The sequence below is a fragment of the Felis catus genome, chromosome E3 (genome assembly GCF_018350175.1).
Source record: "Felis catus isolate Fca126 chromosome E3, F.catus_Fca126_mat1.0, whole genome shotgun sequence".
Lineage (NCBI taxonomy): Eukaryota > Metazoa > Chordata > Mammalia > Carnivora > Felidae > Felis > Felis catus.
Genome location: NC_058383.1, coordinates 29,336,990 through 29,363,055, shown reverse-complemented (window position 1 = coordinate 29,363,055; position 26,066 = coordinate 29,336,990). Strand labels below are relative to the sequence as shown.

At 43.0% G+C, this 26,066-nt stretch overlaps 1 protein-coding gene across 11 annotated transcripts in view; it reads left to right on the top strand.

Annotated features, from left to right (window-relative positions):
- MRTFB (myocardin related transcription factor B) overlaps positions 1-26,066 on the top strand; it is a 128,655-nt gene that overhangs the window by 68,417 nt on the left and 34,172 nt on the right. For 5 of the 11 annotated variants that reach the window (XM_019820936.3, XM_019820934.3, XM_045047723.1 and 2 more), the window contains 4 exons: positions 3,452-3,613; positions 5,600-5,778; positions 18,182-18,316; positions 21,025-21,272. In XM_019820936.3, the coding sequence (XP_019676495.1) occupies positions 3,452-3,613; positions 5,600-5,778; positions 18,182-18,316; positions 21,025-21,272 (724 nt within the window). Of the gene's footprint in view, positions 1-609; positions 3,030-3,451; positions 3,614-5,599; positions 5,779-18,178; positions 18,317-21,024; positions 21,273-26,066 lie in introns of those variants that run through there. The other 6 variants (XM_019820933.3, XM_019820935.3, XM_019820931.3 and 3 more) reach the window with 2 other exon arrangements.

The following is a 26,066-nucleotide window of genomic DNA, read 5'->3' as shown; positions in this document are numbered from 1 at the left end:
AAGGTTTGATTCTCCAAATAACCAATTGATGAACTGACTCTGCCCCACCAACTGGTGCTGTAGATGTCTCTACCATCTGTTCTGGAAAAACATTTTTGGTCCAGAGGATTTCTTCATCAGTGAGGAATATTTTCCCATTAAGTCATAAAGGGTACAGTGGCCACAAGTATAACCCTAGATTTTCACCTATCTGGATGGACCCTGTTATATCTACCTGGTGCACTGCCCACACCTAACATCTTTTGTTTGTCGTTACGTACCCACAACAGTCCAGCTTGATCTGACCATTAATATAAATACTCTCCACTTAGCCCACCGGATTTCCTCAGTGGTCTAGCTTCATCACTTGTGAAGCTGGTAGGGACAGTTCTGTTCTGTCTCTAGTGAGACACATGACTCAGACCAGAATGTTTTTCTGTCTAAAGACAGAGCATTCTTGAAAGTATCCCCCCTCCCCCATAAGCTCCTGAGTACGTTTTCTTTCATTGTTTTGTTCCTCAGACTGATTTATTAAGCAAGGACTAGGAGCTTGACCCCGTGATAGTCTTGAGTGTGTTAAACCCTGAGATGATACAGAAAGAATCTGGAAATTTCTCACAAAGATTCAGAGACTCTTCTCAAGTAGGAATATTACATTTATTCCTCTGGTCTAATGATAGAGTTAGTATTAGAATTAGGTTGATATTACAAAGTATTAGATTGTCGCTCATCATAAGGAGTAATATCCTGAAGGTCAGACATGTTTAAAACTCTTCCAGAAGCAATAAGGTTATGCTCATTTGAGGTGGTCATTCATTGGCCAGTGAACTAGACCCCAGAGACCCAGGAAATGAGCCAGATCCATGCCTGCTTTCATGAAGCTTACAATCTAGTAGCAGAGACAGATAATAAACAGGCAAAACAAATGAATTACAGATTGTGAAAAGGGCTTGATGGCAGTAAACAGGCTGTTGTGGTGGGGACGAAGCACAGGATGACACCACAGTAGGATGTTGTAAACAAATCCCAAGTAGCAAGTTGGTATCTGCATCCCCAAGTAGGGTCTCTTCTAATCCAAAGAATCTGTGATTATGTGACTATCTCCATATCTGGGGTGGGAAGTGACGGGTATATGCCTTCCACTACTCTTAGTGTGTTCTCAGAAGTCCATTGGGCTAAAAAAGCTTTTCCAGAACTCAAGTGGTAGGGTAGAAACAGCTCCCAAAAAATTTCAGGGTTAAGTGAATCTTCAAGAAGCAATTGTGGTGGTAAGTAACTGGGGACGGGGCTCCTTCCGCACCCAAAAATACCTCGACCTATAAAGGACATTTTTGAAGGAACAATGCTATCTGTTTCAACTTGCCTTCTAATTGTAACAGGCTTTATTAATATAATTAAAACCAAAGCAAATACATTTAACTATCAAAAAGAATCATATTTGCTTTAAAAAAAGAAGAAGAAGAAGAAAAGATTACCCAATGGTTAAAAACCCAACTATGTGCATGAGCGGCCCGTAAGTGATGTTTTTTTAGTATCTGTTCTCAAGTTGGGATTTTTAAAGTAAGAAAGAATATATATTGTTTGTAATTTTAAAAAATAACTTCAAACCCCCCAACTTATTTTAACATTACCCCAATTTTGATTGAATTGGATGTTTGGCAGGCAAAAGTCTAAATTATTTTTCTGAAGTTCAGCTAAAATCTAACCTCAGCATCGTGGAGATGAGGAGATCACAGGACCAAAAACAGAAACATACCAAAATCCCAGCGTCTAATTATTTACTTTCGGGATATTTTCATTCCAGACATATTCCTGATATGGAAATGTTGATGGGAGAAAGGAGAAAGGCAGAAGACTGTCCTACCTAGATCTTAACAACAGCATTTAAAATCACCCTAAGAGTGATTGGCATGGTCTCATTCTCTCTACCTGTCATCTTCCTCTGTGGTTAGAAGTGGTTTATGTAATAAGATGGGGGCCACAGCCTAAGGTTATACAGGAAAATGTTAAAAATAAGAGGTCACCCATGTTATCTTCACTTACAGAAATGTGCATTTATTAGCCAATACTCTGATTTAGGACCAGGGCCCTCATTAGGGAAGTGAATGGAGTTTACATCATCTTTCTTGCATGAAGCACAGCTATCATACGTCATCTACAATTTCCATTTAGGGTGCAAAAACAACATAAAGACACTTGAAAAGCAATCTGAGTTGGAAAATCCTAGATTTTATAATTTTTCCCAAATATTTTAGTTGTTAATTGCCCTAATTTGACAGTGACTTATTCTGTAATAACCCACCTTTATCAAATCATTCCAAAGGATTTAACTTAGGTTCCCAAGAAATAGTCTTATTTTTGAAGTTTATCATTTTCCTATAAGATGTAGTTAAACTATGTATTGACAGCAGATATGAAATGATAGGAACTGTTTTGTGGACCATCAAGGTTGAGTTGTGGTAAGCATGTAATTCAGCTGGTGGAAGGAGAAGCACTCGGATATGCTGGGGAGTAATTCACGGGCCGTGGGCTTTTGGTGTGCTTTGGGCTGCAGCCAGGACATTGTACCCACTAAAAAGAGAACATCAGTTAATCCTGAGATTACTTATGGGGATTTTCATTAAAAGACCTTCTGCTATATAATTTAAGTGGCAGGCAACTGTCAACTCAGAATTTGGGGTTAACACCTCACCATATTTTTAATCACTTCTAAACATTATTTAGAACAATATAATAAAATGTTAATGAGAGGTACCAGAAGCCATCATTGACACAGTTACCCAGATGAATGAGTTAGGATACTTAACGTTACTTTTGCATTTGTTGTACAACTTCCTGTTTGCAAGTAGATGAGCCGAGCCTTCTTTATGACCATTGACATCTATCTTTATGACATATGACTATGTAATTGAATGTTCCAAGGTTATATACCCAGAAATAAACCCAGATTCTTAGTGAGGATGATTGACTGAGACACACAAGGATCAACCCAAGAATTTGATTCTGGCTCTTCCTTTGGCTCCTGCAGAGAAGCTTTAGGACCTAACTAAGTAAGAGAACAGTGCCACGTCTCACAGTTGACTTTGCAGTGAAGCCAGATCACACCTGGACACTTCTTGGGCCACGGATGGACCACATCCCTCGTGTTCATCCTCCAGACCTCCCAATACCTAACAAATGTGACTGTGATCCTCCCACCATAAATGAACAAGAGCAGTACCACATTTTTGGCTTGAGTTCATGTTAATTTGCGTCTAAGGGCATTATATAGACAGTATAAAGTATCCAGGACTAAAAATATACAGAGTACACTACAGCATTCTTAAACAGCCTACTTCTCTTTCCATCAGTGTATTGAGAACACATAAATATGTTTAACCCAGTTTAAATTAAATTAGATTCAGTTGGCCAGAAGTAACGTTATGGAACCGAGTAATTCAAGTAATGGTTAAAACTATGTTTCCTCTTTTAGAAACATTTGCAGAACCATCCCTGCAGGCTACTCAGATGAAGTTGAAAAGAGCTCGACTAGCGGATGATCTGAATGAAAAGATTGCTCAAAGACCTGGTCCTATGGAGCTGGTAGAGAAAAACATCCTTCCTGTAGACTCCAGTGTTAAGGAAGCAATTATAGGCAAGACTCTAAAAATTTATTATTTCTGGGAGAAAGAGAAACTTGGAAGTTTCAAACAAATTTAATTTAAAAAGCCAGCACCAGGGGCACCTGGGTGGCTCAGTCACTTAAGAGTCCGACTCTTGATTTTGGCTCAGGTAATGATCTCCTGGTTCATGAGATCGAACCCCACGTCAGGCTCTGTGCTGTCGGTGTGGAGTCGGCTTGGGATTCTCTCTCTCTCTCTTTCCCCCTCTCTCTCTCTGCCCCTCCCCCTCTCGTGCACATGCTCTCTCTCTCTCTCTTAAAATAAATAAACATTAAAATAAAAAAGCCAGCACCGATCATGAGTATTGTTTTCTGGGTGAATTAGAAATCGATTAATACTTGCACCAATTCCCGTTATTCTTGGGATTTTTTTTTGTTTTTTATGTAATAAGGTAGATGAAGCATCTCTTACCAGTTAACACAGAAGTTCCTCTTGTCACGTCTGAGGTTTCTGTCCTTAAGTTCCAATTTCATTCTGACATCTTTTTTTTTTAATTTTTTTTAATGTTTATTCATTTTCAGTAGAGACAGAGCACAGGTGGGGAGGGGCAGAGAGAGAGGGAGACACAGAATCCCAAGGGGCTCCAGGCTCTGAGCTGTCAGCACAGAGCCCGACGTGGGGCTTGAACTCACGGACCGTGAGATCATGACCTGAGCTGAAGTTGGACACTCAACCAACTGAGCCACCCATGCACCCCTCATTCTGACATTTTCTTAATTCAACTTACTCATTATACTATTTAATTTCTGTTGTGTTGTTTAAGATCCTTACAGATTTTTCATTACTTAATTCTGTGTACTTCTAGGAAAGATGAATATCTTGTTCAGTGTTAGTTCAACAACGTAAATAGCACATGAGGACAGATGTATTTATTAAGAATGGTAAAATTTGTCCATTTTATCCTGATCTTATCATAGTTACTAATGTTTCCTCACCACGCATACTTTATATTCTGGCACAAGTTTTAGCAGAAAAAATAATAATAATACCGCTTGTTCAGCAAGCAATTTTGAAAAGTTAATATCCTGCTATAAAAACTAGTCTTGTTTCCATTACTCTAGGGACTTCATATTTTGCATGAGTATGGGTTTAAATCTCAGGCAATTTGTACTCAGTAATTCTAAGTAGTACATTCAATGATGATTACATTCAGTCCCAAAGAAATGGGCCCCAAAAGGCAAGGCATCAGCATAACTGGGCCTCTCCATGAAATAGGACTCATCCACAGATACCAAACCATAGCTCCATTTTCTTCCATGCCTCTTAATGTTTTTAACACTTGTCTTCCACATCAGGGTCCAAGCAAGGTTCACACCTTGTCTTTGCTGATATAGCTCTTAAATCTTAATCTCCTGGGTGGGTCTTCTAACTTTTCTTACTTCGTTGGTGAAAAAGCCTTCTGTTTTCTGGCCATGCCCACATACTGGATTTTACTGAATGCATTTGCATTCCCAGTGTCATTAAAAACTTTTTTTGTCTTCTGTATTTCCTGAAACTGGTAGTTGGATCCAAAGGCTTGATCTGATTCAGACTGATCTGATCTGACTTTCTTCCCCAAGTATTCATCATAGGTAGTGACTGGTGTGTCCTTCCTCTGGGAAGTACATTATGTTTGATTTTTCTTAATGTTTTACTATTTATTTTTGAGAGAGGGAGAGAAAGAGCATGAATCAGGGAGGGGCAGAGAGAGAGGGAAACACAGAATCCGAGGCAGGCCCCAGGCTCTGAGCTGTGAGCACAGAGCCCAGTGCAGGGCTCGAACTCCCGAGCAGTGAGATCATGACCTGAGCCGAAGTCGGACGCTCAACCGACTGAGCCACCCAGGAGCCCCATCATTTTTTTTTTTTTTTTTTAACCAGCTTCTTAAGTTCTTGTACTAAACAGTGTTTCTCCTTCTTTATCATTGTAAGCTTGGTGTTCCAAGGTCAAGTTAAGTTGAAAATCATTTCTTTCTTTAGGCGTTGGGAAGGAGGACTATCCTCAAACTCAGGGCGATTTCTCATTTGACGAAGACAGCAGTGATGCTCTGTCTCCAGACCAGCCAGCCAGCCAGGACTCGCAGGGGTCCGCCGCTTCCCCGACTGAGCCAAAAGTTAGTGAATCGCCGTCTCCCGTGACTACAAGCACTCCAGCCCAGGTATCAGCTTTCTTGTTTCTGCCCCTTAATAGAGACCATGCCCTGTTTTTTGTATATCAAGGTAATTACATTTTCTCCAGAAGAAAAGTCTGAAAGTGTGGGAAACTACAGACTTCTTTTTCACCTGTAATACAAACACTGTTAACATTTTTCAGTAGATTCTTACATTTCATTTCTATTCTATACACACACTTTTATTTTACAAATGGTTGTGTAACTTGCTTTTTAAAATGTTTCACATAACTTTTGTTGGGGGTATAATTCGCACACTATAACATATAACCCTCCCCCCCTTTTTTTGCCATCTTAACCATTTTAAAATCTGCAGCTCAGTAGTGTTAAGTACACTTGTGTTGTGCAACAAATACCCAGAACTTTTTGTCTTAAAAAACTGAAACTGTGGCCATTAAACAGTAACGCCCCATCCCCCTTCCTTCCAGACCCTGATGATTGCCCATGGTTGCATTTCTGTCTCTAAGAATCTGACTCCTTTAGGGTGGGGGATGGGTGAAATAGGTGAAGGCTGTTAAGAGCACACTTTCCATGATGAGCATGGAGTAATGTATAGAATTGTTGAATCATTATATTGTACACCTGAAACGAATATGACGTGTGTTAACTATACTGGAATTTAAATAAATATGTACATACGTACATATGAATTTGACTCCTTTAGATGCCTCGTATAAATGGAATCATGCAGTATTTGCCTTTTTATGTCACTTAACATAATACCTTCAAGGTTTGTTGATGTTGTAGCCTGTGTCAGAATCTCCTTCATTTTTAAGGCTGAATGACAGTGCATTGTATGGATGTATACCATACTCTGTGTATCCACTCATCGGCAGTCATTGACTTCCATCTCTGGCTATTGTGAATAACGCCCTAGGTACATGAGTTTGGAAATATCTCTTTGAGACCCTGCTTTCAGTTCCTTGGGGCATATACCCAAAAGTGGGATTGATGGACCACATGGTAATTCTATGTTTAGTTTATTAAGGAACCTCCGTGCCGTTCTCCATAGCGGTTGTACCGTTTCACACTCCCGCATGCACGGGTTTCAGTTTCTCCACGTCCTCACCAACACTTACTAGTTTATGCTCTTTTGATAGTAGCCATTCTGGTGTTATGAAGTGGTATCTCACTGTGGTTTTGATTTGCCTTTCTCTAATGAGTAGTGCTGTTAAGCATCTTTTCATATGCTTGTTGGCCATTTGTATGTCATCTTTGGAGATATGTCTGTTTGAGTCCTTTGTCCATTTTTAATCAGATTATTTGTTTTTCTGCTATTATAGGAGTTTTTTGTATATTATCAGATATATGGTTAGCAAATATTTCTCCCATTCTTTGTGTTGGTCCTCACCTTTTACTGATAGTGTCCTTTGATGCACAGAAGGTTTTCTTTTTTTAACGTTTATTTATTTTTGAGAAAGAGAGCATGAACAGGGGAGGGGCAGAGAGAGGGAGACACAGAATCCAAAGCAGGTTCCAGGCTCTGAGCTGTCCGCCCAGAGCCCAACGCGGGGCTCGAACTCAGGGACCGCGAGATCATGACCTGAGCCAAAGTCGGACGCCCAACCGACTGAGCCACCCGGGCGCCCCCTCCATAGTTTTTTATGCATACGTTGTTGGACACTTGTCCGATTATTTCTTTGGATAGTTACCAGGTTTTGAAATGGATTTGGACCTTTTTAGGTAAAAGGTGGGCATTTCAGCTGCCTTCCAAGAAGGTAATATGGTTCCCACAGTCATTGTGTCTTTACCACAGGTAGGTAATGTCTTCACTGTAAACCTCGCACACTGTTTGGAGAGTTCAGTGTTGTAACTGGCTTCTTGATTTGGGTTAGATTGAACTTCTTTGTTTCTTTGTTCGACAAATATTTACTGAGCACGTATTATGTGTCACATTGTTTTGGGAACTGAAAATCTAGTGCATGCAAAGGAATCTAACAAATAGTTTTTTGAAAATTTTTTTTTTCTAACGTTTATTTATTTTTGGGACAGAGAGAGACAGAGCATGAACGGGGAAGGGGCAGAGAGAGAGGGAGACACAGAATCGGAAGCAGGCTCCAGGCTCTGAGCCATCAGCCCAGAGCCCGACGCGGGGCTCGAACTCACGGACCGCGAGATCGTGACCTGGCTGAAGTCGGACGCTTAACCGACTGCGCCACCCAGGCACCCCAGACAAATAGTTTTTAATAATTGCATTGGAAATTCCCATTTCTTACTTTCCAATGGGTGTTCATGTTTCGTTTGGTTATGTAAGAAGTCTTATGCTGCACATAAGTTAGTTGTTCATCTCCTTATAGTCTTTTTTTGCCTTACTGAAATTTTAATGCTATTTAGTTATCTTTAAGCCAGAGCTATTGAACTACTTAATGGAACTGGTTAAGTTCAGTAGAAAATGTTCTTGTTAAAGCCAAGTATCATAGCATTTTTGAGCTGGGAAGGAATTTAGCAATTACCTGCCTTAACCCTTACACCAGGGGAGGCGTGGGTTCAGAGGGGTATGGAAATTTGGTGATTAAAAATGTTTGCATATTTTCTTTCAGCATTTCTTCTCATTCCTGAATGTCTGTTTGTTAGGGACTAGGTCTTCCCGCAGGATTTTTCTTACTGACCTTATCACCATGATCTGAAATACATTCATGCATTTGCATATTGTGTCGATGCCTCCAACTAAACTGTGAGCCCTTGAGGAGAGGGACTTTGACTCTGAGAGAGGGACGAGAGCTACTTTAGTGTGTGTGTGTGTGTGCGCGTGCGTGTCTGTCTGTCTGTGTGTGTCTGTGTGTGTGTGATGTGTCTGTGCGTCTGCAACGTCCAGCACTGGGCCTGGTACAGAAGAAGCGCTCAGTGAATGTTGAACTGAATTCAGCACAAGCGCTGACTGATGCCAGGCTTGTAGAAGCAGTCAGTGTTTGTGTTCTTCTGTTTGAGAGCAGAGCCTCTCCGGCTCGGATTCATCCGAGGTAGTGCAGGCAGCTGGGTTCAGATTGTCCTATCAGAGTTTCAGGGCGAGAGCCACTGGCCTCTCTGCTTGGCTAGAACCTGGTCTGGAAGGAGGTGGGGTCAGCGACCAGACCCACGGCCTGAGGTCTGAGCAGGCAGACAGGGAGACCAAGGGAGCCCAGCCCCTACTGTATTCTCACATATTTGCTGTGCCCTGGGTTTGAGCTTTAAAAATAGGGCTAAAAAGAATGTCAGGTATGCAAGTCAATACCATTAAAAAACAGTTCTACTTACCCATCTTGGTGGTTTGTTCTCAGCTTAGGTCAGGATATCAGACAGCTATCAGAGTGGGCTTGGCTTTAGTGACATGGAATTTTTGTCCTGTCAGCCATCTGCCTGGTGATGGCCTTATGACAGCCCCCCTGTGTTGTAGGAGATTAGCGTTTTCCCATCTCTGCACTGCTTGTATTAAGTCTTCTGCTTTGCTCTTGAAACTTGGTCTCCAGCTAAGTTTCTAAGTGAGAACCTTTAACCAGAGAGAGTCCCGCCCCGTGGGCTGACATTCCTGAATTCCTTGAAGGAAAAAAGGAATAGCAGTGTTTCCTGAAGAATCAGTCTGGTCAGTTTATTGCCAGTGCAATACACATGAAGCCCTGGGGTCATCGGGAGCTTAAACACTGGCTTTTAGAACACTGATGTTGCTGCAGCCCCAGCTCTGCCTGCTACGTGCAGACCCTTAACAGTCTGCTTTTTATCTGTCGGCTCGGCCTGCGCCGGAAGCCCCACTTCAGAGAGGGGTATGCTGCCTGCATAGACATCCAAGTAGAAGAACCTAGAACCTCAGGCTGGCCTGCCGCACGTTTACCTGTCACATAATTTCTGCACCACAAACCTTGAGACCTTCTTACGTGGCATGTCCTTCATAAAATTCCCTTGTAGTAAGTGTGTTAGTATTTATAAGGAAAGAATCTCACAAAGATTCTCATTATTATATCACACCTCGATTCACTCGATTAAAGAAGCATCTCCCTGTTAACTGTGCTCTACTGATGTTGAAGAAAAATAATCCTTGAGGAGGATTCTAAGTATATTGTAGGTTTGGGGGGGTTGTTTTTCAATCAACTGCACAGGGAACTTTGTGATGCCTATAACGTCTTCGGGATTTTTGTGTCATCTAGAAATGATAATTAGGGTCTGTTTTGGCACATTTTGTACTTTAATTATTTTCACTGTTCTCTAGTGTTGGTTTATGAATTTGTCCAGGCATCTCACTTCATATATATATAAAATATATTTGTTTCCCTAAACATGATTACTTTCACATCCGTAGCTCAAGGGAAAAGTAGCTGAAAACACTGCTTCTCATTAGACATCGAGTTTCCAAAGGGCTGGGATGTCCCCTCATTCTGTCTTGGTGATATCATCCTGAACATGCAGGGTCCAGCACACGGCAAGTGCTTATTGCTTGAGTGAATGAAAAACTTGGGAGATTATCTCTGTAATTTCTTTTTTCCTGCTTTAGAATTATCACTGTACTTCCCCAAAGTCAGTCTCCTCCCTGTTGTGGAAACCGTATAAAGACAGGACAACAAAACAACATTAGACAGCTTATAACTTGGGTGTCTTAGTTTTCAGTCTTTAAAATGGAAACTCAGGGCAGGAGTTCGGATGGCGAATTTTGTTACTATAGACCAGTGGTCCTCAGGTTGCCTGGAGTGAAAGACTAGTATGTGTTTTTTACATAGCTTGTTTTCCAGATCATGGTGGACCAGTCTTCTTGCACAACACAGTGAAAGTAGTAGGGTAGCACCAGATTTCTGTGGGACTTCCCGTACTTGTAGGAGGCAGGTAACAAAAGTCCATAGACCCCACTTAGAGTAACTGTCATAGATTTCGCTTTCTTCTTGTTTGCCGGAACCAGGGTTTTTTTATATGTTAATTAGTCATCACTTCGCGCTACACATTTAATCACATGATTAAAACACATTTTTCTAATTTTCCTATTCAATTGTTTTTTTATTTGGCCTAATATAAATCTCAGGGCCAGTGTAGGGAATTTCTTTCTAGTTCTTTAAAAGTTATATTTACAGATAATTACTTTAGAGAAAATTAGGCTTAAGATTGTTTTATGGCTTGCTTAACTCCAAAATGTGTTACAGCATGTTGTCTCCTGACTTCTTTCTCAAAACACACGGAGAGATACCAGAGGATTGAGTCCTACAGGAAAATATTCAGATAAAAGATAGATTCCTTACAAAACAAAAATAATAAAACACATAATATCCAGCATATCCTTCCTTCAAAATGTACATTCCACCAAAAAAAATTCTTCTTTGAAATATGTAATTCTGTGTGGTCTGTAAGAGACTAGCACTGCCCTTCCTTGGATGATTCTCTTTTCTTTTCAATTCCGATCAAAGTACACATGGAAAGGAACTTGCCACAACATTAATGGAGCAGACATCACACATTGGTGGAGCTCAGTTTATTTTATGCCTAAGAAATTTTTGAACAATGGAAAGCTGTAGAAAATTAAGAACAGCTAGTTACATGTGAGCACCAGGAGCTGTTGCACTGGTGCTTTTAATCTGAAGACCTTTACTCCCTCAGCGATTTCTTAAGCCATTTAATTAATCGTTTATTATAAGCGCCCACATGCTTAACTGTACGTGTGACCTGACATTTTCCAAGTCTGTGCTTCGGGGACAACTCCTGTGCTGAATTGGAAGTAGGGCTGAGAAGGAACCTCGTGGGTCGGATCCTCTGTGTACTTTCATGAAGACGGGATTAGAGGAGCTTGGTACGTTTTTTTCCCATTGTATCAAGCAACTTTTAGCTAGACGACCTTTCCCACATAATATAGACACCTTAGGTTTAAGCTCACAAAATGAGCAAGGTCATGTACACATACATTAAATAATTACAACAGAACTAACTTTTATTACAAATGCTTATCAATAAAGGCCTAAATTAGGGCATCAAAGATATTGGTGGTAATTTCTATTGTTACCCTTCCAATCTCATTGTATGTAACTTACATGTCGAGAGGACTTAGATTTGGAGCTGGTTTCCAGCATTAACTGTGAAGTTGTGTACCAGCCCAGCTCCTAACTCTGTTCTCCTGTGACCAATAGGAAAGTATACTTTCTACAGAATAGGCCTTTCCTCTGTATTCATAAATCAGTTAGGGTTTATCAAATATAATTGAGATGAGGATGAAAAAGAATGGCCAACATTTGCTGGGCACTTATTTGGGCCAGGCGCTGAGCTACTTACATTACACGTATTACAGGTGTCATTAAGAGAGCATCTCTCTGACCTGCACAGGATTTAAAGTAATAACTTTGTTCTCATTATGCCATCAGTTTGAGATTCTTCTTAAGACCCTTTTCCAGCACATTGTCCCGTATCACCCTGTTATAACTCATAATGACAGCTGTTCTTTGTGTTACTTCTAAGAAATACAGGGGCACCTGGATGGCTCAGTCGGTTGAGCGTCCGACTTCAGCTCAGGTCATGATCTCGTGCTTCGTGAGTTTGAGCCCCGCGTTGGGCTCTGTGCTGACAGCTCAGAGCCTGGAGCCTGCTTCGGATTCTGTGTCTCCCTCTTTCTCTGCCCTTCCCCTGTTCGCACTCTGTGTCTCTCTCAAAAATAAACACTAAAAAAAATAAAATGTGCAAAGGACCAGAATAGGGATTTCTCTAAAGATGATCAACAAATGGTGAATAAACACATGAAAAGATGCTCAACATCACCAATCACTAGACAAATGCAAATCAAAACCACCATGAGGTATCACCTCACACCACTAGAATGGCTGCTATCCAAAGAAGATAAATTAACAGGCGTCGGTAAGGATGTGGAGAAATTGGAATCCCTGTGCCCTCTAGGTGGGATTGTGAAATGGTACAGTCACTACAGAAAATGGTACGGCAGTTCTCTCAAAAAGCTAAAAATAGAATTACCGTATGATCCAGAAATTCCATTTCTGGGTAAATGCCTCAAAGGGTTGAAAGCAGGGACTTGAGCAGGTATTTGTACAGCCGTGTTCATAGCATTGTGGACAATAGCCAAAGGTAGAAGCAACCCTTGTGGCCACTGACAAATGAATGCAGTGTGTATGTGCAATAGAATGTTGTGGAGGCTTAAAAGAGAAGGGAGATTCTGAGCGACCCACGCTATATAACATGGATGAACCTTCAGGACATTATGCTAAACGAAATAAGCCGATCACAAAAGGAAAAATGTTGTATGATTCCACTTTATTAAGAGCTAGAATAGTCAAAATCATATAGACATTAAGTAGATGGTGGTTGTCAGAGGCTGGTGGGAGGGGAGAATGGGGAGTCGTTCGATGGAAAGAGAGTTTCCGTTTTTCTGGAGGTGGATGGTACTGATGGTTACAGAACAGTGGGAATATACTTCATGCCATAGGACCATACACTTTAAAATGCTTTAGGGGCGCCTGGGTGGCTCAGTCAGTTAGGCATCCAGCTTCAGCTCCAGTAATGATCTCGCCGTTTGTGCCTTCAAGCCCCACATCAGGCTCTGTGCTGACAGCTCGGAGCCTGGAGCCTGCATCAGATTCTGTGTCTCCCTCTCTCTCTCTGCCTTTCCCCTGCACATGCTCTCTCTCTCTCGCTCTCTCTCTCTCGCTCTCTCAAAAATAAACATTAAAAAAAATTTTTTAATACATCAGATGGTTTAAATGGTAACTTAAAAAAAAATTTTGTTTAATGTTTATTCATTTTTGAGAGAGAGAGCGCGAGCAGGAGAGGGGCAGAGAGAGAGAGACAGAATCCAAAGCAGGCTCCAGGCTCCAAGCTATCAGCACAGAGTCCAATGCGGAGCTGGGACTCACAAACTGCATGATCATTACTGGGGCTGAAGTTGGAAGCTTAACCGACTGAGCCACCCAGGTGCCCCTAAATGGTAACTTATATGTATTTTACCACAATCTTTTTAAATAATAGATTTTTTAAATGAGGGATACATGCAGATCCTCTTTACTAACCAGGTCAAATGTACCAACCAAATGTTCACTAGATATTGTGCCAAAATATTAATGTTCAACTCCTTGTTCTAAAAATAAAAGGCCTAGGGGCACCCAGGTGGCTCAGTCAGTTAAGCGTCCGACTCTTAATTTTGGCTCATGTCATGATTTCACTGTTCATGAGATCGAGCCCCAAGTCAGGCTCTGTGCTGACAGCACAGAACCCGCTTGGGATTCTCTCTGCCCTTCCCAGCTCACGCTTTCTCTTTCTCTCAAAACAAATAAATAAAAACTTAAAAAAATGAAATATCTTAACTTGTAACTGTGTATTACATAAAGTGGTCAGTGCTGTGATATATTTTAGCAAAACTAGAATTTACATTAAATATCCATCTATTAAATATACAAAGCATGTGTTTTTGATTTGTATTCAGCCCATTCATTGACTAGCATTTGTTTTATTTGTCTGGGGATCAGAGTATGGAAACAATATTTAAAGAATAATTGCATTTTGAATTTCTTATTTGCATATTCCCATCTTAATTAAGATCTGTGCTGTATCCTAAATTAAAAACACATGTATTTTAGACTTAAAATCTCCAGTCCAAAAAAACTTTGTTTTTAAATATCTAGTTTCTGCCCCTCTGGATCGCATAAAGAAATCTAATAAAAAAGGAACTTACCAGAGAACAGTGATTGGTCCTTGACAAGTGTATCATCTTTTCGGAAGGAACCAGTGCAGACACCTGATACATTATAAAATTTTAATCAACTTAAACATTTACCTTGACTTATTTTTTTCTTTGGTAGCAGAACTTACCCTTAGCAATTTCTAAGAAGAGAAAAGTCAGTCTTGAGGATTCAAAGACTGAATCTTTTCGGTTTTGTTTAAAGCCTAAGTATCCCTCATTAGACAACAGTGTTTTCCTGACACTGTCTGTCACGGTGTCATGATGACAGTTGAAGAATTGGCGGTCATGAGACCTGTAGCTTGGGAACGGCACTCAGATCGAATAAAACAGAGCAAAGCTTGCAGCTCTTTTGTTTCCTTGGAGAAAAGATTCCGAATCATTTGAGATTAAATTTTGAAAGTACAAAAGGTGACCTTAGGTGCCAGTGGAAATTTAAACATTTGAAGTATTCTTTTTAAGATTTTAACATACTGCTTACTTTATGATGGGGTAAAATAAGTGTGGTGTCCTTTATGGCTTGAATATGGTTTTCATCTTTTTTGGAATACTGTCATTTCAGAAGTACTGATAGCTCGATTTTTGGGGAACTCTAGTCACTAGGATCCTAACGTCTAGCTAGGATGTAAGGTTATTTAAGGGGTCATTTCTAAGGCACATAACAAAGACTGGCAAATATAAAGAAGAGTTTAGACGTTTCTCCCATTTTAACCAGAATTTATCATCAGATAAGGTAATGTGAATAATCACCGTATCTCAGTTGGGTCATTCTTGTGTTAATGCTGGGGTGGGGGGTGGGAGGGCCTCTGGTTTTCTGGGTAGCAGAGTCACACTGAAAAGAGCTAGTAAGATGAGAGTATCTGTAATCAAGGCTGAAGTCAGTTAGACAAGGTCTTAGAAATACAGGAGAGGGGCACCTGGGTGGCGCAGTCGGTTAAGCGTCCGACTTCAGCCAGGTCACGATCTCGCGGTCTGTGAGTTCGAGCCCCGCATCGGGCTCTGGGCTGATGGCTCAGAGCCTGGAGCCTGTTTCTGATTCTGTGTCTCCCTCTCTCTCTCTGCCCCTCCCCCGTTCATGCTCTGTCTCTCTCTGTCCCAAAAATAAATAAACATTGAAAAAAAAAATTAAAAAAAAATACAGGAGAAACATTTTCATAAATATTATAATTGATAGCACATTATGCTACTGGATTATTTTCCAGATTATTAACACTGACAGCTGTCAAATGCATCACTGCAATCGCATTAGTCATTGGGGGGATGGGGGGAAAATAGCTTGCCAGGTTAGTAGAATTTTTTTTTTCAACGTTTATTTATTTTTGGGACAGAGAGAGACAGAGCATGAACGGGGGAGGGGCAGAGAGAGAGGGAGACACAGAATCGGAAACAGGCTCCAGGCTCTGAGCCATCAGTCCAGAGCCCGACGCGGGGCTCGAACTCATGGACCGCGAGATCGTGACCTGGCTGAAGTCGGGACGCTTAACCGACTGCGCCACCCAGGTGCCCCTGGGTTAGTAGAATTTATCTGCAAGGAACAAAACACACACACACCCATATGAATATACACACCTATGTATATACAATTTTTAAATATACTATATATATACATATATACATATACATATATATTATACACACACACACACAAATATGTGATTCTACTTCATATGCCAATTATTTAACAGCCAAGGAATGTTTTTCCCTATGGGAAAATTGACCCAGAGATAAATATCCTCACTTCCAAAAAATGTGCAAAGGGAGAGGAAAACAAATAATTTAAAACCATATCCTTAAAGCAGTGACTTAGCTGGCCATCATCTTCCCTTCATGTCAGAGGTTCGTTAAGGAAGCGGCTGTCTCAGGGCCATTTGGGGGCAGAAGTCAGCCTGGAGTACAGGTGTCGAGACTCCTGGAGAAGTTCGTTTCTTTCACTTCTCTTTGAATGAAATCAAGTGCAGTGTTCTCCCCTTACCCACAGGGGATGCATTCCCAGAGCCCAGGGGGTGTCTGAAACCGCTGACAGCACAGAACACTGTATACCCTGGTTTTTTCCTATATGTACATACCAATGTAAAGTTTAATTTATAAAGGAGGCACAGTAAGAGATTAACGACTGTAAAAATAGGACAGTTATAAGTGTAATAAAAGTTATGTGAATGTGGGCTTCCACTCTCAAAATATCTCATGATTGTACACTCCCTTCTTCCTCTGATGATGTGAGATGATAAAAATGCCTCCATGAGGAGATGAAGTGAGGTGAATGACAAAGGCCTGCAATGTAGGGTTAAGCTGTCATTGACCTTGTGACCCTATGTCAGAGGCGATCGTCTCCTTCAGGACCACAGTTGCCCATGGGTCACTGAAGCTGCAAAAAGATAAACCGTGGGTAAGGGGGTTACCGTATAGCCATCTTTCAAAAGTCACGTCTTTTTATTGTCAACCCTCACTGTTAGTAGTAATTATTTACAAGTGGAAATCAGTGGCGAAAGGAAAACCATGCTTAGGGAGAGAGCCGTCATGGGCACGCACAGTTCATTGCACACTCACACACATCCTCACGGTCTCAGCCGGCCTTGAGAGTGTGACCCAGCATGAGTAAAGCCACAAGGAATTTCCATTCACCCATTAAACAAATATTTATTGAATAACTAGTATGTGCCAAGCTTCATATTTCTTGCTGCTGAATAGCCTCTGAGCTCTCAGGTCATTTATTTTAAGGAAGGAAAATACAGTCTGCTATTCTTAAACCCAAGTACATCAGCAAAAGAACTGATTTTGATTCTTGTAATGAATTTGAGAGTTGTGGGCAGGGCAGCAGAGTGATAAAGGAAGAGATTTTTTTTCTTAAATTAAGGCTGATAATAGTTAAGTCCATGTAGTAATTGCTGTGCAACATTTAACTGATTTGTGAGAGTAGTAATTAATATCTCTTCCTAGTAAGTGAATACTTAAAATCTACTTAAAGTAGAGTGTCAGCAGAAATAGGCTCTTAGGCTGTTGATAAAAGCTATGAAAGCCTTTGGTAGCTTCCTCTGTTAGTATATGACACCACACCCAGGTTTAGTGGTTATTACTTGTTTGACCTCGGTAATAAATTAGCTTCTTGCTTTGGGTGTGAGAGTGCCCTCAGTCAAACAAGGCCGTCTTAGAATAATACATTGTTCAGATGCCCAACTGTTGTGGGAAATGGGGGAAATGGTTAAAGAGAGTGCTAGTTGGGCTCGGACCCTGGGACATAAGCTGTAAAGCACATGTGTGTGGAGGGGCCTCCAGGGAGTGGCAGCTTGCTTACTGAATGCTGCCAGGCCGTGGATCTGGGGTATGCTGGAGGGGACTGATGGGGCCTGTAAGGGAAAGTAAATGCCACGTTTAAATCAGCCGGCATTACTGTGATCTATACAGCAAGAAAACTTCACAAGTATCACGTACCGTTCTGATCATTTCTGCAAGAGTCTTGGACTTCGCTTCTGCCAAAAAAAGGGCGGTTCTGACCGTATTTCTGAGAAAACACTACTAGGGTGTAGTCAATCGAATTACCTTATTTAGCGTTTGCTTTTCATTGCCATTGGGGCAAAGACTAAATACTTGGGTCCGTTGACGTAAAGCCTGTTATTCTGCCATCTGGGTCTCAGACACAATAGTATATTTTTCTTTTGTTTCTTTCCTAGGGGACGTTCAGAAAATGAGGTCATTCCCTTATAATTCTGGTTTTTCTAATTTTATGCCATCGAGTTCACACGCTTGTTCTCTTTCCGCCTTTTCCAGCAGTTTACTTCAGTGTCCCCAGCAGTTCCTGAATTCTTGAAAACTCCTGCTCCGGATCAGCCCCCGACCAGGTCCCCCGCTCCTGTCCTCCCCACAAACACCGTGTCCTCAGCAAAGCCTGGCCCGTCGCTGGTGAAGGTGGGTTCCCGGCACACGCCGGTGTGAGGTTGGTTTACTCGCGGCGCGTCTGTGGCCCATGCGGGGAACACAAAGGCACGTTTCTGCACCTCCTAGCCTGCCTTTCAGCCTGAATGAAGCCTTGAAGACAAAACCCACCGGCAGACTTGCTAGGTCAGGCCTTAATATTGGAAATCACTGGGGCGCCTGGGTGGCTCAGTCAGTTAAGCATTCGACTTCGGCTCAGGTCACGATCTCACGGTCCGTGAGTTCGAGCCCCGCGTCGGGCTCTGTGCTGACTGCTCAGAGCCTGGAGCCTGTTTCAGATTCTGTCTCCCTCTCTCTCTGACCCTCCCCCGTTCATGCTCTGTCTCTCTCTGTCTCAAAAATAAATAAACGTTAAAAAAAAAAATTGAAAAAAAAAATATTGGAAACCACCACCTTCAGCAGATGCTCTGTTGTTCTGTAGTCACCAAAGAACTGCACAAAATTTGGTCTCTAGAAAACTCCCAGAGCCACACGGAAAGGCTTGAGGGTACATTTTGTCGGCGGTTCCCAATCCTGCTTCCATCCAGGCTGCTGACATGAAAGACACACTGGGAGGAGAGTAGGATAGAGAGTAGGATACAGCACTGGGGAGTCACGCCCCTCACGAACAGACATCTTTAATGGCAACGTAATTTTGGAGTTTATACACAAGGTCAAGCTCACTGGTACTCCAGATGTATCACATGACAGGTCAGAGGCTTCAGACAGGAGGCTGCGTTTTTTGCTTTAGCAGATTTGGCCCGCTGAAGCTCGTTTTGTTCTTCCGAGAAGCTGCACGTTGGTGGCACTGTTCCCTAAATTTTACTTGGTGAAACAATTCAGTTAGAATAGGCCCCAAGGAAGATTAAAAATTTTAATATATAGTAGGCTTAAAAAAATTTTTTTAAGTCCATTTAGAGCTGCTAAATAAAGGGGGGGATAAACAGAGGAATAGTCTAAACAGTTCCAATACAGCTTTTGCCAAAAGCAGCAGAACCCTGATCTCAAACTTTTAGAACTAAAAAAGGACATCAGAGAGCTAGCTGACCCTCTCTGCACCTACCAGATGAGGAAGTGAGGCCCGAAGAAGTCACAAGGCCAGGAAGGACCCTGAAGGGTTGGGGAGCCTTCTTTCTGCCTCCGGGTGAACACAGGGCTGCGCTCTCCCGGGGGAGGTACCTGGGGCGGATTCCTCGCTTCTTCCGGCTACCCTCTGGCACTCTCCTGGTCCTCAGCCCTCCTGCAGAGAAGGCTCTGTTTCTATTCCAGCCTCTCTTTGTCAGGGTGGCCCAGCGTTTGTGGCTTCAGGGCACAGATCAGTGCATCTCAGCACCTTCCATCACTTCTTCTTGGAGCCCGAAATTCCAGAGTGTGGCAAGCGGCAGCTGAGCTAATGCCTGCTCGCACCCCTCTGCCCACGTCCGCAAACACGTACCACTGATGGCACAAAGACTGTTTGAATGCCAGTGCGTCTTTCCCTGTGGATCCTAAGAGGTCTCTGCCTCGCCTCTCCTCTGAATTTCTCCTCTTCACTAGTGAGTGCCTCTTTAAGGAGGGCTTTGATTCTGGGGCAAAAGGCATCCTTTAAGAATGTGACATTCAGAGGCTGGGTAGGCGATCCTAGGACTCTGCTAGTAGAGGAGAAGACAGGTACGTACTGGGAAAGAGACCACAGTTCTTTGGGTTTTTGTGAAGAAAGCTGTTTCCCGCCCTCCCTTCCTGAGAGCATGTGCCAGTGAAGAAATAAGAGCAGATTTCGTCTGAGGAACAGTGGTTCTTACGTGCCTGCCCCCCTCCCTTACCAACAGGTGCCTTCCTGATTGGCCGAGTCACTTGTATCATTACATAACAATTAGAGTCCAGCCTCCTTAACTCACACCCCGTTCATTGGTACAATCACTTGGAAATGGCCAGAAGTAAAATCTGTTGTCGATAACACGATAAGCAGATGACAGTGAATTGATGAATATTGTGAGACTGCAGTATTTTTTGTGTGTGTTTGTGTTTTCCTTAGAAACACACAACTTTATAGTCTGCTTTGTTCCATTAGAAGCACTCTTCTGTTTTTACATAGTCTCTGTAGAGTATATTTTTAATGACTGCAAGACAGGACACAGGGGGAAGCATACCTAATCCTTTCCCATTTGTATGTTTGGCGTACAGCCTCTTTTTCACTAGGAGACAATAGACACAAGTGTGTCTAAACAAGAAACCCAAAGTAACTTTGTTGAACTTGAATAGATAATGCTCAGTGGAGTATATCCTTCCCCTACTGTAAGAAAACAAGGAACAGGAGAAAGTAAGTTCTTAGGAGCCAGATTTTTTTTTTTAAGTTTATTTATTTTGAGAGAGAAGGTGTGAGCAAGGGAGAGGCAGAGAGTCCCAAACAGGCCCTGCGCTGTCCGCTCAGCGTCTGACGCGGGCTCGAACCCACAAACCGTGAGATCATGACCTGGGGCGAAATCGAGAGTCGGAAGCTCAACCGGCTGAGCCCCAGGCGCCGGATTGCTCGGCCCAGGGAGGTAGACCCACGCTTCCGTAGCTCTGGCAGCGTATTCGGCGGACTGCTTTCAGAAGCGGCTACGCCAATTTCTGAGGCACCTTGCTCTTTGACGTCACCGTCAGAGCATTCAGGCACACGGTAGAACAGGCCGCGTGTGATGGCGCCTCTTAAAATGCTCCTGTCTCTCTCTTGAAAACAGCAAAGCCATCCCAAGAACCCTAACGACAAACACCGGGGCAAGAAGTGCAAAGATCCCAAGCCGCGGGTGAAGAAGCTCAAGTACCACCAGTACATCCCGCCCGATCAGAAGGGGGAGAAGAGCGAGCCCCAGATGGACTCCAACTACGCCCGCCTGCTCCAGCAGCAGCAGCTGTTCCTGCAGCTCCAGATCCTGAGCCAGCAGCAGCAGCACTACAACTACCAGACCATCCTGCCCGCGCCGCTCAAGTACGGGGCCGGGGGCGGCGCGGGCCACGTCCCTGGTTCCTAGGGGGTGGATGTCGTGGGGCGCTTGCGCTCAGCGATCGGTCTCACTGCCTGGTCCTCGAAGCCCGTCCCGCGGCGTCTTGCCCTCGTGCCAGTGAGTCCAGGGTTTGTCCTCCAAGATAGGTTCCGAACCTTGACCTTTCACGGTAGCGGTGCCTCGTCACAATTACTCGCCCAGGAGAGATCTGCCTGTTGTTTGCCATGTAGTATTAGGCGCCGCGAGAAAAGCGTAAGGAGCGAGAGTCTTGTTATAAACAGCTTAAAGAAGGCGGGGTGCGGGGGGATGAGTGGAGAAGCCGGAGTGGTCAAGGAAAGCTTTATGAAAGCAGGCAGGATACCTCTGTGGGAAAGAGCCCGAAACTTGGGCGGGGCCCTTTCACGCAAAGGAGAGTGACCCCCCCCCCCCCCCCCCCGTGCGAGAACAGAGGAAGGAGCGGGCCATGCCTGTTGATGGGATGACGGGGAGAATAGCCTGAATAAGGAACGGGATGAAAAGTGGAAGACAAAACTGAGTAGAGCCGCTGTCCAGAGGAATCTGAAGCCGGGCAGCCTTGAATCTTGACGTGGTAGGTGATTCAGAGGGCTGTAGTGGTGACGCCACAGTGCACGAAAGGACAGTGAGATGCTGGTCACGGAGGGGAGTCTGGCAGCAGGCAAGACAGACATTTCACAATAAAGGAGATGTGAGAAGATGAGGGCATTGATAAGGGGAAGGAAAGAACAGATGAGAGATGTTTCCAAGACACTTAAAGGTCTTGGTGACCAACAACTGTGGAGAAGGAACATGTTTCCAAAGTCTGAGCCCAGTTGAGAGAGACAGAAGGAAGTGACTTCTGACAGCTTCTGAGACTGAATCCACAGCAAGACATCCATAGTGAACTTTAATTATGTACACAAGGAAACTTCTAGATCTCCATCCTCAGTATGCATTTTCCAGGAAACATGGGTAAAAATGAAAATACCTCGTCTCTCATTTCCCTCAGTTATCAGGAGAAAGGGACATTTACATTGGCCTCACAAGACAAACTGTAAAAAAAGGTGCGAAGTTTATTCGAGTTGAAAGTTTCTCTCAGTGAGCAGGCCACTCAATTCATGATCCGTGTGGTGTGTGGAAATTCGACTCGGATATTCTCCGCATACGCTGAGCATGCCACTACAGGGAGCCCTGTTTCCTAGGAGCAGACAAGGAGTGAGATCCGCTAAAAAGCTCCTCTGTTAAGAACCGTCTCCTCATATGCTAGTGATTATCAATGCACTTTTTTCTTTTAAGATCCTGGTATCTCGAGGAAGATTAGACCTATTAGTCATTTGGACCTTACTGTGAAGTACGTAAATCTAAAACATCAGGGCACAGAGAGGAAGAAAGAAAGAATTTTTGTAGCATGTTATTATTTTAAGAGCAAGCAGGCCTGAGTGAGATGTTGACATTGGAAGGGAACCAGGGAAGACCAAAGAGGATTGGAAGCGCATCAGACGCAGACCACCGCCGCTTTGCAGCTCTGTCCAGGCCCGAGGGAGGCGTCCTCCCCTGCCGCCTCCCTCCTCTGGCATCGGGCAGCAGGGACACGAGCGGTGACTGGCTCCCCTGTGCGCGCTCCTTACGATGCACCCAGCAGTGTGCTCGACGTTGACATCCCTGTGCCCCTCACCGTAACTCCAGGAGGAGGTGACGTTACTGACCTCACTCCCGGGTGAGGAAACCCGGACAACTGAAAATCCCATAAAAGGATTTTTGTAGTATCTATGAAACAGTCTTTTCTGTAATGAAAGAAATTGACTGTGTGGGGCCAGTTTGTAGATGGGAAGAGTACATCTGAGGAGCTGAGTATCTGGTCTCTAATGTTTCTTTGTCTTTCCACTAAGGCTGCCGGTCCCCTGTCCTCCACAAACACCCCCACCACCGTAGCAGCCACGCCACCCAGCCCCGGAGAGCATCACACACAAAGATCCGGGGACACAGAGGGGGAAAGGTCACTTACTTTTGTGTATTATTGCACCACGCAAAGACTGAACGTCACTTCTGTTTAATTTCCGGGTCCTGGCAGTGGAGGTGTTGTTTTCTAAAACAGTGTTTCTTTTCACCGAAATTCCAGTACAGGAAGCTGAATGCAGAAGTCTGTAGCTCCACAGCAGTGAGATTTGACCTGATAACACAGCCCCTGGTACCTTGGGAGATGGGGCTGTAGCCACACACTGACGGGGGCTCCTGGAGGGTCCTTTCAAGTGTCTGGACTTCAGGTTTCTCATCCACACAGACATCACATTTGTCAGGGTCCCCCCACAGCATGTTTTCTGTCTTTGTGGATCTGGACAAAAAAAATCTAGGTCCAACTTACTCTCGTTATTTCGAAGGTTGAAGCAAGCACTGAACTGTTAATCGTAGTAACAAGTAAAGCATTATAGAATCTCAACCAAACGCACCAATAGAATAATTTATTGTTCACAAGGGAGCAGAAATTGGTTCGGGGGAGTGCTGCAACTTGTGATTGAAGAGAGCACAGACACATATACGGTACGTAGGTGATTACACAGTGCATCCCTGAGCGTATTAAGATTTCACTGGAAGGTCGATTAGGGAAAAAAAATTCGTAGAAAGTCTCCTTGTGGAGACAGTAATGAAAATAAGTGAGGTTGAGAAGTTCTGATTTACATAAAATGTTTTCATAATTCTAATAGAAGATTTTAAAACTGGATTTTTAGAAAGGAAATAAATGATACATAAAATATTTGTCATTCCACCCAAATTTCAAGAAACTTCGTTGCAAATACTTAAAGTATTTAACTTCCATAAAATTTAGGCAGGTTTTCAAAGACCCCAGATGAATGTCAAGAGTTAGCTGTTTACAGGGCCAGAAATGGCTTCAAACACAGTCTTCCAAAAACCCACTGGACAAAGCTCATCTAAGCAGGGACCTCTCCCCATAAGCAACATCAGGTCCCTGTTTCAGAACATGGAAGTCAGAGTCTCCATGCTTCAGCACCAAGGCTCATATAAGGATAAAGCGTGAGGCTCTAATGGAATTGGCTGTACAGTGTCAACCACCCAGGGGAGGAAATGTCATTGTTGCCAAGAGTATCCTAGGGGGAAGAAGCTAGATGGGGACCTGGTTCTGCTGGGAAGATGAGTACAGAAATAAAACACATTTTTTAAATCACCTTTTTAAATGAAGTGTTAAGTGATAGAGAAGTCCATAAATCATAACTGAAAATCAATGCTAAGTAAACACACCTCCATAACCACCACCTAAATCCAGAAATAGAATATCAGTACCCCAAGAAGCCCCCTGGCATCCCCCCTCAGGGACTACCTGACTTCTCTCCCATTGATTAGTTTTGCCTTTTTTTGAACATTATATAAATGCAGTCTTACGGTATACATACGCACGTGAGTTCTTCTGCTCAACATTGTGTCCGTGAGATGCATCTTTACTGGTGCAGATAGAAGTAGTTAATTTTTATTCCTGTCTAGTATTTTATCATTTATCCACCCATCATCCTCTTGGTGGACAGTTGGGTTGTTTCCGGTTGGGACTGTTATGAATAATGCCATACTAAGCATTCTGACCTGTGTGTTTTGGTTCATGTATGTAGATTTTTGTCAGGTGTCCCTCGAGGAATGGAATTGGGTCAGAGGATAGGCACAGGTTTGTCTTTAGTAGATAACATAAAACACTTCTGCGAAGTGGTTGTACCAATTCACACTTCTCCCAGCCGTGATTGAGCGCTCTCGATGTTCCGAGTGCTTCGTATTGGCGTCTTATTCGTTATAGCAGCAGTTCTGCCGGATGTGCAGTGCTGTTTTGTTGTGCCTTTTTCCATTTTCCTCGTGTCTGATGAGGTGTTAAGCCCTTGTTCACACGTTTAAGGACCGTTGGGATAGATTTTCTTGTGATATGCTTGTTCAGGATTTTCCCATTGCGTTTTGTCTTTTTCTTACTGATTTGTGAGACTTTTTTTTGTATATTCTAGATATGATGCCTTGTCAGAAATACGTATTAGAGGGGCACCTGGGTGGCTCAGTCGGTTGAGTGTCCAAGTTCGGCCCAGGTCATGATCTTGCGGTTTGTGGTTTGAGCCCCACATCAGGCTCTGTGCTAACAGCTCAGAGCCTGGAGCCTGCTTCAGATTCTGTGTCTCCTTCTCTTTCTGCTCCTTCCCCGCTCACACTCTGTCTCTCCCAAAAGTAAATAAATACTGAAAAGTTAAATAAAATAAAAAAAGAAATATGTATTACAAGTACCTTCTCCTATGATTTGACTTTTCACTCTTAAAGCTGTCTGTCTCCCTTAGTGTGTTTTGTGTCCTGTTTAAGAAATCTTTCCCTACCCAAAGGCCATGAAGATATTATCCTAAGTTTTCTTTTTTTTTTTTTTTTTTTTTTTTTTTTTTTGAGAGAAAAAGAGCACAAGTCAGGGAGAGGCAGAGAGAGAGGGAGAGAGCGAGCCAGTGCAGAGCCTGACGCATGGCTCAAACCCACGAACCACCAGATCGCAACCTGAGCTGAAGTCAAACATTCGACCAACCGAGCCACCCAGGCACCCTGAAATATTACCCTAAGTTTTCTAAAAGTTTACTGCTTTCATAACTCACGTTTAGGTTTCTGAGATGGTGTGAGGTGTAGGGGTCAGTTAAGGGCCTTATTTTTATCTGTGTGAATATCCAGGGTGGCCCAGCACCATTTATTGTAAGGACCACCCTCTTGCTAGTGCACTTCAGTGCCATCTTGGCGATAACTCAAGAGGCTCTATATGTGAG